Raw genomic sequence first — 15,735 nt, forward strand, 5'->3', positions numbered from 1 at the left:
AAGGTTAACTACTACATGTACGTAAGTAAAAGTATTAATTACCACATCATTATTCATTCGTAGATTAAACCTATCCATCAGGTCATTCTGCATGTTGCTTCTTTCTTTTTCCAACTGATGTTGATACTGTTGCATTTCCTGTTTATGTTCCTTGATCATTTGCTCAGCTGCTTCACTTGTCATGGTTGACTTGGTCCGTGTTAACTGCTTTCTAAACTCTACATCTTTGGTATTCAAAGCCAGTTGAAGTTCTTTCACTTCTTCGGACTTTAAAGGTTGCTCATTCTAGTGTCAAAATGAAAAATTTCTATCTTTTTAATGAGTTGATTTTAGATATTAATTTGACAAAGTAGCAGTACAATCTGACATTAAACAAAGTCTTGCAAATCAATTTTTAGATTGTTCAAGCAAAGTGTACCTGGCTTTCATAAGCAAAAACATATTTTTAAAAGCATTTAGTCATTTTGAAGGATACAAAAAATCACCTGCTGCATGTACTTTGTTTAGGATGGTAAAATATCTGCACTCATTTTCTTTTTAGAAACTTCAATTAACACAATTCACATAACTGTAGATTTTTCTACATTTTTTTAAATTTCAAGACAAAATAAAAAGAACTTTTAACTATAAGGAACTAACAATTCTATCTTTTTGTCTCTTACACCAGCAGCTTCCAGAATAACATCCAGAATATATTTTTTAAATGTAAAAAAATGACATATAAGTAAATCCATATATTAAAACTAAATTGAACAAGTCATGACTGCCTTCTTACCTCTTTGTCTGGGGATGACTTCCTCTTTGATCGCCGAGCCAACTTTTCCATTAAATGTATACGTTGGTTATCTCTACCAATCTCCAGTTTTCTTGATTGAGCACTGACCTGTGCCTTATGCTGCAACAGTAGTTTGCGATACTCCTTCTCAGAAATCAGAGGCCGTACATTTTGCATGTGTTCTTCAAACTCTTTGTTACGCTGGTTTAGTTCTGCTTCTAACTCAATATTTGATTGTGTTAGGACATGTAGCTTTAGATTGTCCATCTCTGACTGCTGAGCATTGTTGGTAGGTATCTGTGACTGCTCATTCTCTGTAGTTGCATTCTGACAAAAAAAATACATTTACTTGGTAATTGGAAATATGTGGTTAGTTGGATTCGATGGTCAATTTTACTGGTGGATGCAAATAAATTTGAAGGATTAAAAATAGTTTTAAGTATAAAGTGCAATCCTCACCTCATACAAGAATTGAGAGATTCAGAGACAAATCCAGCTTCTAGGAAATTCTGTTCTAGAGGTGGACACTCGCAGACTGTCTGTTCATCTCCCAAACAACAGACCCAAACAACATTTTTGTTAAGTGTTAAGCTCTGTCTACACTATCAAACTTCATGTGACAAAAAAATGTGATGTACCAATATGAACAAGATGACATCATATCACTACATTATTTTGGCACATCACACTTTTTTTATCGAACTAGTTTGATACTGTAGAGATCTTTAATATCGACCTTTTGTTGTCAAAAAGTGCCACTTGACTACACTGCTGAGTCAGGAAATCATTCTGTGCGTTCTCAAAAACAATTGAGTGTGCATTGTTTGGCGTGTCGTCAACAAAAAAAGACAACATGTTTACTTACCTCTGATAAAAGTTGTTCTTTTTGCATTTTTTCTTTCTGCCTTTCCATTCGTTTCTTCTTTCTATCTGCAACCTTTGAAGCAAGACTGTTCTTCTGTCTGTCAAGCTCTTTCTGTCGAAGCATTTCCATCAACTGCATCTCTTGTTTGTGATTTGCTATCATTTGTTGATACTCTTGTGGAGTTAAGTTGGCTCGCTTCGCTTGTAGTGCTTTCTTAAGTTCAATCTTTCGTTGTTTGGCTAAAGTGCAGAAATTGGAAACAAATAAATCATAAATTAATCATTACCAATTTTTATAGTTGACACTATAGGGTGGGATGGCGGATATCAAACTTTTCTACAAACATTCTGACTTCAAACATACAACAAATTGCTTTGACGTAATACCTTCATTAACATCTGTTCCATCAATCTCATCAGATGAACTTTGACCCTCATCCATATGATCAATTAGGTCCTCCCAATCTTCATCATCAGAGTAATTATCTAAATTCTGTCCAAAAAAAAAATTAAATAAAATACTCGTGGCCAAATGGACAAATTGCATGTAAATAACAATAACATGTAAAAAAAAAACAATATCTCATAAAATATGTGTATATAAAAAGCTACTATACATATCACATAAAAATCTTAGTTATCATGATACAAGCATAACTAGACATGAAACTCGTCACTTTGACGAGTTAGTTATCCGCACGACAAACGCCACGTGCACGTCATACGTTGGAATATTGCACACAGAAAAAGATTATGGCATTATGACCTGAACTGAAGAATATGATATGTTGTTATTGCTGTATTCTATTAATTTGATTCATATATAGTATACACAGTATAATCTGTATCCATATCACATACAGTATCAAAATGAAAAACTAAGATAGCAATTTCGGAAGGAAATTATCTCAGCAACAACATATTAACGTGTAGAAGAAATTTGAATATGTAAAATGTAGATGCGCGCTCTTTTAAATGTGATGAACTATGACGCAAAATATGAAAATACGACTTTTTATTTTCAACTGGCCATATGATGACGTCACAACATCTGATTGGCAAAATGTTCACATGAATTAATCTACAATCCAATAGCTTCCAGAAAACGTTTTAAAGGGGGGTTCCGGGTTTAAAATGAATAGTAAAAAATGTAAAATATATTTGTTTGTCTCTTGAACGGTAAAAGTTTCAATTTATATAAGCGCCCAGTGAAGCAGAACGAAGGCTGTGAAATGAGGCCAGATTACAAGTGCAGCTACGGCAAAATCACACTGTGGTTACAGAATAGGAAATTCGTGAAATGGTCAATCTTCCGACGACTCGTTATCATTAACCATATCAATTACTTTTGTAAAATTATACTTATCTGATGTAATTTTAGTCGGTCTTCCCATTTATAAAGTCAATTTTTTATGAAAATCCATCAAAACAGTGAAAAATTAGATATGTTTGCACTTTACGTTTGCCGATTTTCGCACTGACTTAGGGAAAGCCTTCAAAATCAATGAAGCGTAACGTATACATTCCTGAGCGAGGAGAGCGAGACGACGATACACGTGCTCTCTCTCCCCCCATGCCTGGCATCGTCACGTGATAAGCAGATACAATATACAATACCAAACTGGTCGGGTCGAGTATACCCCGTCTATAATCACAACATGAACGATGTACAGTATTTGATTGAAGGTCGACTCGACCTACCGGAATGGTATATATAATATAGCTCGAATGAGAGAGTTGGAATATTTGTAAACATAAGTATTGCTAATTTTAAAAAGTGTAGCCTATAGTAAAAGGCCTGGTAGTATCAATTCGCATAGGGTCTACTACACTAGCTAGCTCAATTTTTAACTGGGCCGGATCGGCTAGGTCTCCTTCCTACTACCTGGTCTACTTGCTTGATGCAGTATCCGCTTTTTTGGAGAGTAAACTAGGCCTATTTTAAGCCTACTTATTAGGCGATCGGACCTCGTTTTGCCTCAATATTTACAGCCGATTTTGTAGAACGTTTTAGGTTTAGATTGTTTAGGAGTTTGGTTGATAGGATGGGTTTGGAATCCACTGAGTTTTGTTATTCATGGGCCAATCGTTTAGTAGTAGGCTAGCTAGGCCAATAACGTAGCCATCGTGGCATGGAATCCCTAGTCAGAATGGCTCTTACCCATGAATAAAATGATTTAGGCTAGGCCTAGCCTAGTACGTGAAGCCGATATACGATCTGTACTATTCGAGGTATAAAAATAGTATAATTTATGAATCCGTAATCTGTACTAGTAAATTTTGTATTTCATTAAATGTCAAATAAATATATGCTACTACTGGTATTATTACACTTTAGGCCTAGCTTAGAAAATCTACAAAAAATGTATTTCACAATGATCGGGTGGTCGTCGTTTGACAGGGGGAGAGCTAGAGATGCAAGTTGACAAACACAACGTACAAGCTTGACGTCGCGAGTTTGGAATCCACTGATGACATGATTTTGTGAATATCTCATGAATATTAATGAACTTCCCTAAGCTGCTGAAAAACAGACTTTCCATGAATTTACCCTTAAATGTATATGAAATTTAATTTTTTTAATTTCTTGTTATTACTTCTTCATTCTGACATGTCTATATTGTTATAATATTTTTTATTTAATAAATAAACGATATTTAAAAGCAATTTTAAACCCAGAATCCCCCTTTAATCATGATTATCACTTTTTATTCTGATGAGCTATAACCGATTAAAATTTACTGTAAAGATGAAAATAAGTGACCCACGTTATTTACATTTTTAGACATATGATGACGTCATAAAAATTAAAATATTTTTAACTCATGCGAAAGATAGTTTTATGACCTAGAAAATATTAAAATCGGGGTGAAAATGGAAAACGGATAAGTGGAGATGCGCTCTATTAAATGTGATGCGCTATGACGAAAGATACAAAAATCCTATATTTTATATTCGGGTGGCCATACGATGACGTCATAATGTTCTGTTAGCCATATTAATGCATGATTCCATATCTACAACTTATCATCTTCCTGGATATGTAATTAAAAAAAAGTTCACCTCGTAGTTTAGAATCTATGATTGTTTAAAAAAAGGTATAATTTTGATAAACTTTTTTACTTTTTCATTAAAAACGCACGTAAATTATCCAATTCAACGTGCCTGTAATGTTAAGTCAAAATTGTTTAAAAGTTGGTAAAATTACTATAAAAGGCTGGAAAAACATAAATCACGCAAACAAAATTGTTTTCAACGCTACGTTCGCACCATGCGCGTAAAAAAATGGGAAATGCGTGGAAAGTTGATTAGAAATTGATTTTTCGCATTATGAAATTTTAAACACGCGTACGCGCGCAACTTCGTGTGAAACATGGCATTTTTTCTCCACAATCAGCTAGCGCAAGATATAAATTAAACTTTTGTTAAGTTTCATTTTACGTTGTTATATGGTTTTCGATATATGTTAAAAACGCGAAATTCATAAAAACGCGCGTAAGTCACGTTGCGCATTTCTGACGTAATTCACAATAGCAGGTGCACAACTTCACGTGAATGCCCACATGTTGACAAAGTTATAAAATGTTGTTTACACGTTTTTTAGATATGCGTGACACAAAAATGACAGAAAGAAAGAAGAATACAGAAAAAAAAGATGATGAAACAGGACAGTTACAAAGAGTTATCCGCTGAATGCGGATAACTAAGAATGCGGATAACTAATAATACAGAAAAAAAAAATATTGATCCACTACAATCACAAGGAGTTATCCGCTACTAAGCGGATAACTAAAAAGTCAAGTCAAACTAGATTTGAACTCGTCACTACGGACGAGTTAGGTTATCCGCAGCGCAAACGCCACGCGCACGTCATACGTTAGACTATTGCGCAAAGAAAAACGATTATGCCATTGAAACAATTTTAGCGTGCTCTCTATTTTGTGTCACGTCTAAGTATATACAAAATAACACTATACTGTATACGTACTACATTCAGTGCAGAATAGGTGAAAAAAGTGACCAAAGTAATTAACGCTTTTGGACATGATGACGTCATCACAATTTTAAAAATGGTAAATCATGCGAAAGGTAATTGATTGACCTAGACAATGTAAAAAAATAACGGGAAATGGAATACCGATAAGTGGAGATGCGCTCTATTAAATGTGATGAGCTATGACGAAAGAGACAAAAATCCTCTATTTTATATTCGAGTGGCCATACGATGACGTCACAATGTCGGGTTAGCCATATCGATGCATGATTCGATATCTACAACTCATCTACTTTCAGAATATGTAATAAAAAATAAAATTAACCATGTAGTTTAGAATCTATGACTGTTTAAAAAAAGGCATAATTTTGACGAATTTTTGAACTTTTTCATCAAAAACGCGCGTAAATTATCTAATTCCACGTGCTCGTATGACGTGATTTTAATTCGAAATTGTTTAAAAGTTGATAAAATTACTAGAAATGGCTGGAAAAACATAAATCACGCGAAAAAAGCATGTTTTAACGCTACATGCGCACCGCGCGCGTGGGAATTTTTGACATGCTCAAAATGACATGAAACGCATAGAAAGTTGATTAGAAATTGATTTTTCGTATTTTAAAATTTTAAACGCGTGTGCGCGCGTAACTTTGTGTGAAACATGCAATTTGTAATCCATAGAAAGTTTGCCCTTGATATGACTTAAATTTTCACCAAGTGTCAATACAAAATGACTTTTGGTTTTTAACCTATGTTAAATACGCGAAATTCATAAAATTGCGCGTAACTTACGCTGCGCCACTCGCACGGGACCAAAAACCTTATTACGACATCTTCAGATAGAGGTCAATCTTTTGATAAAGTTATACACTGTTATGTTGAGAAGATTTAGAGATACACGCGCAACAAAATTCTGGGAAAGAAAGAAGAATAAGAAAGAAAAAAAAAAAAAAAAAAAAGATCCTGACAATAACAAGGGGTTATCCGCCAAGTGCGGATAACCAAAAAGAGCAGTCGCAAATCAGCAGGGAGATTATTATGAATTGAATCAATTGATTGTCCTGTCTGTACAGTTCAACATGTCTCTGACATATCTTGACACAATATTTATTGCATTATCATTCACCTTGGGTCACTCGGTACTCATTTATATCAATAATTAACTTTTCAATTCAAACATTAATTACAAAGTCCAAGTTAACTATATTACTGATCTACAAGTAAGGCTGATAGAGAAAACAGGAACGTAACCAGTTTTGCTTGCTTGGTACAGACATGAAATGCCACAAAATGCCTTTAATCCTTTGGAGTGATATGAAAAGCCAATTGATTTAAAAGTTTAATCAATCATGGAGTGCAATTTTATAATATAATTAATAATATTAATAGTAGACCTACAGTATTTAAATTATATGGAGTGTTATAGTTCAGAATGTCATATATTTATTTGTATAAATACTCAAATGACTATAATCATTATGGATCGTTGTATACCATTAGTTTTATCACATGTTATACAACCTAATTTCAGAATTTATGTCACAGATTACTCCATGATTTGCATAGAAAATACACAGGCACATTTGAGAAACATCCGGCCCATGACACAGGAATGAATGGCACAAAATAATAAAATGCACACTATGAAGCTACATAGTATTGCATGACAAAAAGATACAATATTTTCAGTGTTCAACCTTTTAGCCAAGATAGCATTTATTTATGCAAAACAATGTATTTACAAAATTCACAAAAATTTGAAACACTATTAAAACAATTGTATTGTCTAGTATTAATTTTAAAAAGTTAAATAAAATAAATATATAAAATATTTAATGTGCATAAAACAATAACATTACAAGACAAGACAACAATTTTGCAATACATGCAGTCAAGATCGAGCAACAATCTTGGGTCAAAGTGCATTCTCTAAATTTGGTCTTTGTAAATAAAGTACTGTAGCCATATCCACTGAACAATTTAAGAAACATACTGTATCAAGATACACTTATTTTGTATCAACATTTCTTGTTTCCTATTCGAATGCTTTATAATAATACAATAAATTTCTATAAAACACTTGGTATGATCAAGTCCTACTGTACTTTAAAGAGACTTCTAAACAGACAAGGACCTAGAATGATTTTGAGGGAGGCAGGGGTGCTTACAAGCAAACCTAGGCTAGGAGTAATTTAGGTCTTTTCAATCAGTTTATGGGCTCATAAATATGGTTAATTTTTAAGAAGGGAACAAAAAATATGATGAAAGGTATGAACAGTAGATTAGGTCTATGGGAAATACACTATCTGACGAATGGCTCCAGTACGATATAACTTCATAAATAATAAATAATACGTTAGTACAACCCGGTTAATTATGAACTACTATTGTATAGAAATATGAATACAAGTTTTAGAAATTAGTTTAGTTTAGCTAGTCTAAAAACTACTTCTTATATATAGTAAAAAAATAAGCATGCATTGGATGTGATATGCACACATTACACTCGAATAACCTAATACAAATAAGCCTAGATTTATTTTTCCATCTCTTTTTATTTTCTGCCTTGGACCTCGTAGCCTTTATCGGCCACTGCTAAATAATAACCAAAACTTATACAAACAATTAGCCAATAACCTTTCGAGAATCTTAATTAATAATTTTGTTACCTCCTGATCTAGATATGGAATAGTCAAACTTTGTATTTCATTTAAATTTGCATATGCACTATAAATGTCACCTTCCTTAAGAGATATTTTTGCAGTGACATAAAATATGAAAACAATAGGATTAATGGGAATAGCTGCATACCCTCTACTAATATCATATAAGTCCTTATCAATAATTCCCCAAGAGAAAGTGTTAACGTGTGAAAAAAAAACCAAACCTTTAATTAGTCTTAACATAACATCCTTGTTTTCTTTAACTTTGCTAAGTACTGGTTCAAACTTGGCAAGCATCTCTTTCAGTTTTTCCTCATCATTCATTAAATAGTAATATTTAATCACATTAATTTGGGTACATATACCCTGATCACTCCACCCATCAGGGTACACAAGATCTGATCCTTTGTCATAAAATTCTAATGGTTTATTGAGGTAGTCATGTAGATTTATTCCAGTAGGCCTACTTTGTAAATATCTCAATAATCCTGTATATGCATCTCCTAAACTGCAATATAAACTGTGCTTATAGATTTTCTTGTAGATGTTTGGTACTGTTTTTAGGACATGTAGAATAATATCCTCTAGTTTAAGATTAAGAATTTCAAATGGATCAAAATCTTTACATACATATGTTTGTATAATATTATGAAATATTATAAAATACATATTTGTAAAAATAGCTTGTTGAATCTGATTAACAGTTTCTTCCATATGGCTCTCAAGTTTATGTCTGAAACTTGTCATCATCAAATACCACAATTTTGGATCCTGCAATTCTTTCATCACAGGCATGGGCATATGTCTGTTATTGTGATAACCTGACAATCCAATACTTTTTAAATAGTTCATGCAAATGTCTTTTTTAACTTCATTCAATGCTACTTTCACTTCTTCACAACATTTCCTTGATAAATGTCCAATCAAATTTTGATGGCTAATAAAATAATGAGGGAGGTACATGTCTTCATAGCATTTTATCAGCCAGTCCAATGTTTTCCTTACCAAGTCCATAGTACTATGACCTGTAGGAGGAAAAGTCTCACACATCCAGAAACAAGCTGTCTTAATAAAGTAAGAACAGAATGGAGTTGGTGAATCAGATTCACTTAATAATTTCTTTGCTGCTTTTATCGTCTTAAGAATAAACATACATTCAAAGAATGGTTCACTAAGTTCATAACAGAGTTCTTTTTCAGCTACAGAAAATGATAACCTCCATTCAATTTCTTTTGATTTGCTTGTTGGGTGTCCAACACCAACTACCAGGCAATCCAGCTTATAAATCTTTCTTAAAATCTCTTGTGTTGGCCAGTTATTTAATCTTTCTCTTGTGAAAAAACTTGTTGAATGTAATGGCCATGACCATGACTGGCACTTCAAACAAGATACAGTATCAAGTAACAATTTATTATTAACATTAATAAGTTCCACAGCAGGACCATGTATGCTTTTGATAGCTTCGTTTTCGAAAAGGATCTTTCCATTCAATGCCTTAAATATATCAGGTATTAAATAACCATTCTGAACAGCAACAGAAACACTTTGCAAAGGCTGGTTTACTTTCAGTGTTAAATAAGCTGGGTCATTTGGGTTCTGCTCAGCTATTACATAACCACCTTTATGAAACTTCTTTTCAGGTTCAAACGACCACAATACAATTGGATGATATGTGTTATTAAACATTACATCTTCATCTGCTATGCAACACACAGATTCGTTACAACTTCCCACCAGATATGTTTTATTCTGCAACTGCAATTTTCTAGTAGCAAAATCATGTAGTTTCTGTTTAACTTTCAAATTAAGTATCATAGTAGGCCTATTTCTAAATATATTGGATCTTTTAAGATTGTCATTTACAAATGCATCAATGTCATCTTGGCTTGGTTTATATATAACTACCATAACTGGGCTAAAGTTCCAAAGCAAAATACTACCAAAAGTAGGAGGAGGCAAAAAGATGTCAACAGCAATAATCCAAAGCAGGCAAAACAGAATGAAATAAAAGCCAATTAACCATTTATGTACAATTGTAGTACAACTATACTTGTCACTACCCAATAGAAAGAAAGAAAAAATTATGTAATAGGTGTGTTGTAAACAGAGTACAAAGTTCGAATGTTTTTATCTAGTACTAGTTTACTTAATACTCTACTGACACCTCCAGTCCAATAAGTTATGATTAATTTACAGGATGGTGTGCCTAATCAGCACACTGATGGCCCTGTAAAGTACAGTATAATTTAAATAGAAGGAATAATTAACTAGTAATTATTTATTAAATAGTGAGCCAATGATCTTAACTGTACAAAAGCCTACAACCGAGTTACTATGTTGCTTCATGGTCATAATTAAACTGATATATTATATAAATATTGATATGCAAATTAGCTTAAATATGCAAATTAGGGTGGAATTACAGGGAAATACCAAATCTCCAAAACTACTAGTCAGAGAGAGATACAGATATTTCACTTTGAAATATCTGTAAACAAAAATTGTGCTGTGTGAATATTAATCTAGGCCGCGCATCAGAAAGTGACTATGTGCATGAGAAGGACATGCACGTTGAACACTGACAATCAGTCGGCAGTTTAAAACATTTCAATGATAAAATTATAGAATTAAGATGTGAAGTATTGGAATAATGAAACTACAGCTGCTTACGGACTTGAAATCAACACAAAAAAGTGCATACGGTGGTATTCGAAATTAGATGATGCACGCGGACACAACAAAAGTATAAAATACAAAACTATATATTTTGGGTGTTATTAGTGGAGAGCTTTGTTTTTAATTATGCTCAGAAATAGTGATGTGTATGCAATAAGTCATATTTACCTATAGATAAAATAAAAAAGTGGACAGAAATCAAATGAAAAACACATCGCTGCGGAAACACGACCTAAACACATTGTTAATTGCTTTCCGTAATTGTCGAGTGGTAAGTTGTTTTCATGTTCAACAATATATTAAACCATTTGGATTCGTTTTGTTTGTGTGTCTTTATATTCATTTACATTTTTTTTTCTCAATGTTTTTTGATATTTTGCAATTTTTTTTTGTGGGAGCTTTATCTTTTTTGCTACTTTTGTAATTAAATTGTGGTCCAGTTTTGATATTTTGCTTTAAGCGGTGATATACTTATTTACATCGCGTATTCAAACTCAAATGTACTAAGCATTGATATCAATGGCCACGGCATTTTACTCACTGAGTAATACATTATTACGAAATACATTATGTTCCAAGGATAGGTGTAATTATTTAAAACTCTAACGACGATGCATTTGGCCGGCTGCCAAGACGAAACACTTTAATCAATTTGGCAGCTCAACATGGTATTTGTAGATCTGGCCATTGCGGAGTCGCAACAGAGGAGGTTGCGTAGATGATACGTGATGTAACAACTCTTGAAACATGGCCGCTGAGACGTTAAATTACTGGTATTTGTTGGACATTTTTTTAGTGTTTATCTTTAAAATTCAGGAAAGTGATATAGCCTATCGTGTGCGGCTCATCAAGAAACATCAGTGTGCCAAATGCGAGCATGTACCATTCAGCGGTTTCGGAGGAGATACTAAAATTACGCGACCAATTTAGCAGCATTAATATATAGATAATATAAAATATATACTGTAAATGGAAAATATATACTGTAAGTGGAATATTCTAAAAAAAAAAGTACAAAGAAAATGAAAATATATTGATAAAACTGACCACCGAAAGAGAGTCATGGAAACGATTAGCGTACGCATTGTCTACACAAGACGAACAGCGTAACGGATGATGATGATGTATTCAGAATAAAACATGCTATCCAACGATACCAAACACTATTGTCCAGTACTTGGTGAAAGTGCTCGTTGACTTGTTTTATTGCTCAAAGAACTACAGTATGTAACTAGATGAAATTGATCTCAAGACACAAAAAACAAAAACCTAATAAACTTACAGAGGGAGTAAGATTGAAGGAGTAACTGGCACTGAGCATCATGGGATTATGCTCATCTTCATCATCATCTGGAACTGTCTCTATGTTTGTGACTTTAAGTTCTGCAGCATTGGTAAGATAAGCATGGAAGTCACCTTCTGTATTGAACGTCTATAGAGAAAATGAAAAAATAAAGACACAATCATAATGCTATACTATAGAAATATTAAGGAAGGACATGTTAAAAATTATATAAATATTCAATTGCTTGGATATTGAGTCAATATCAAATAATATTAAGAACACACTTTTTTATCATATTTTATATTTTAACTTTCAGTCATGCATCTTGATATTTAAATATTGTTTACAGTATATTCATTTTTGATATTTACTAATTTTAGGCCATACTTTAAAATTACAAGACAGATCTTTAGCAAATAGAAACCAGTGTTTGGCCCACATTTTAAAAACCCAGTCCTGGTAGAGGTTGTAATCTTTGCTTTATGTTTTGTGGTTTTAAGGTAGCTTATGATAGTCAATAATGACTTTATAATCTTGGGTCTTCAATTTTCTTTGTAATGTTTATTTGATGTGAAGCATTACTCATAATATGCATGAGGTATAAAGTAAATAAATATTTCTTAATTAATCTTGTTTTATTAAAATTATTAAAGCAATTAGAAAAAATGTTAAACCATAAAATAATGGATAGACATTGAAATTTACTGTTGGCTTAGGATAAAAAAAGCAAAATTACTTTACCCAAGTTTGATATGTCACTGTCTTTTTTTTAATCCATTTTATGATATTTCACTACTTGTTAATGTTTTACCTTTTTTGAATGAATATCAATGTTTCAGTTTCTATATTATATGTCATACTGTGAGTATTTTATCTCTTTTTATGATATAATATCATGTGATTGTGTTATTTTATTGACAAAATAAAATTGTACATGATGTTTTTATTTCTATGAGTAAACAAAATATGCAACATTTATAGAATGTGTACATAAGATTACAGAGTGTATGCTGATTGAAGGCATGGAAATGATTGGTAATTATAATAGGGGATGAGCTACCATTTGCAATTGCACTGACAATAATAACCCAATAAATACAACAAATATTGTATACGAACTTGGGAGGTCTGCATCTACCTTTGGACCTCCTACATAAAATCAATAACATTGTTGATAAAAGGTTCTCTAGATATATTTGAGTTCACTTGAGTCTGCAACATTTATGAAATATGCAAACATTATTAGTACTATGATCCACTTGAATAAAATATGGCTTTTTTCACTCTCAGTCTAACAAATTTCTTATCTTATCATTTAAAAATTAATTACCTTTTATGGTTATGTTTATAGAGAGGAGAAACTATATGTTATTTAATAATACGTAGTACACAAGTATATATCTTTTTGAATTGTTGATTTTGTCTCATGTGACATTGGTAATTTTGATTCAATATTTCTCTTTAACGGCCAGCTCGATGTAAAACTTTTGACATGATTGTGTCACAACACACCTACTTTATAAAGAACACAGAAAACTAAGAAGTGCGCCATCTACAACTGTAGTCAAAATCAGAAGGCAGTACTGTAGGTGTGATAAAACAAATAATGAAGTTTTTGCATATTGTTGATTAGAAAGAATATTTATTTTCTCATTCAACTTATTTAAATGTATACATTTTCTAACACTACTACTATACTTTATATTTTTGCCGGTAATAAATGTATTTTTACTTTTTAATTGGATGAACCTGGATTGGCCACGATAGTAATACTGTTTCTACAATATTTTTAAAAATCAGTTGTACAGCATAAACCTATGCACTGACAATTATCAGACCTGTCAACTCACTTGATTTTGTTGGCTATCTCCCAATCTCCAGTTCACCTGATTTAATACTATTTTTCAGATTTTTCATAATTTTCCCCTAATAAATACTCCAATTTATGAATAAATTTGATTGATTGTGATTGTTATTATTGTATAATGTATTCATATTTTGCTTCGCAACAAAATAAACAAAAAGCCCCTTTGAATGTCGCCACCAACGACCAAGTATCCAACAAATATTAGTTAGTTCGTCTTTTGTTTGTTTAGTATTTTTTCATCATTAAATTATTGGTTATTCTTGAAATCTCCTGATTTGTTGACAACAAACAAATAATCATGTAGATTACTTAGTTTCAAAAGCTAACAGACTAGTTTAATGTTCAGAGTTGCAGGAGGTGCCCAACCTGATTTTACCAATCATTGAATATGGGCTGCCTGCGTGAATGCTCCAAACACAAAAAAAATGCTAATAGACTTGAACGTATTCAGGTCTGCCACTAGATGGATTCTCAAGGTTAAAAAATGCAAAAATACAGCTACAGACAGACAGACAGCTTGGTCTGTTAACTTTAAACTCTCAGCGTGATTACATGATGATTTCTTTTATTGTTAAATGTCTATATGGTATAACCGACTGCTCATGTATCGTCGAAGATGTCTTGGTCAATGCAAGGCATTCCGACTCACTTTTGTTTAGACACCAATTCGCCCGCACCACAGCCGTGTTTAGGCTGTTTTCCCTGATGATGTAAGAAATTCAGCAGTTGAGGTCTCTTTAACATGCTTTTTTTCTAAAGTCCGACATTACCTCAATGAAAGAGATGCTGTTTCCGATTTTTAATCTATTATTTTGTATATTTATGTCCCGATCCCTTATACTAATTTTGAGTATAAAGAGACTTTTAATTAGATTGTTTTACTTGGTGCAATATTTTTTGTATTTGGATGTTGTTTAGGGGCAACTGACTCTTTGAGGTATAGTAATTTTTTTGCTTTAGTCGCCCCTGACCATTGATACAAATTGGGGGAAATGCAGTATTTTCGCTGAAAAGTTAGGGGTCTTCTATTTGTTTTTGCCTTACGATTGATCGAAAAGTAGGTGAATTACAGAAGAAAAACAAAAATATCAATCCGCGTGCAATGCATGTAGGGATTTATAGCGGGCCACTAAAATTATTAGAATCACCTTATTTTTCACATTTTTAACCATTTAAAGACGAAAAAGTTATCTCAATAGGACCATATATAATATTTATTTTTACATCAAATGTAGTTTGTGACCTTAAATTAGATCTAAAAAACGTAGGGAATGGGACTTAAAGTTTTTAAACCTAATAAAATACTATATAGTTATGAAAATATTTTTATAGTACTATGTCAGTTACACTTGAGTGATTCTCATGAGTTCCAAATAAACAGATCTTGAATTGCATCAATGTAAATAATTCATGGCATCATCTATCTAACACAGTAAACTTAATACTGTTGTTAGTATGAGCCTGAATCTTAAAATCTACCTAAAAAGTATTCTTTATGTTTTTGTTGCATAAGGTTTTCATACATATATTTAATGTAAACTCACTGCAAATAGAGTAAAGAAATGCTAGTGTTGAGTAAACAAGTGTTTTTTACACTTGAGTAAACAAAGT

General features: G+C 32.4%; 1 protein-coding gene across 1 annotated transcript in view; it reads right to left on the bottom strand.

Annotated features, from left to right (window-relative positions):
• The window catches only part of LOC144835056 (uncharacterized), a 31,034-nt gene that overhangs the window by 9,757 nt on the left and 5,542 nt on the right, over nucleotides 1-15,735 (bottom strand). The window contains exons 3-7 of the mRNA XM_078690073.1: nucleotides 12,255-12,404; nucleotides 2,027-2,132; nucleotides 1,641-1,879; nucleotides 776-1,102; nucleotides 43-285 (exon numbers count right to left, since the gene is read on the bottom strand). Coding sequence (XP_078546199.1) covers nucleotides 43-285; nucleotides 776-1,102; nucleotides 1,641-1,879; nucleotides 2,027-2,132; nucleotides 12,255-12,404 — 1,065 coding nt within the window. The remainder of the gene's footprint in view (nucleotides 1-42; nucleotides 286-775; nucleotides 1,103-1,640; nucleotides 1,880-2,026; nucleotides 2,133-12,254; nucleotides 12,405-15,735) is intronic.

Source organism: Antedon bifida, chromosome 2 (genome assembly GCF_963402885.1).
Source record: "Antedon bifida chromosome 2, ecAntBifi1.1, whole genome shotgun sequence".
NCBI lineage: Eukaryota > Metazoa > Echinodermata > Crinoidea > Comatulida > Antedonidae > Antedon > Antedon bifida.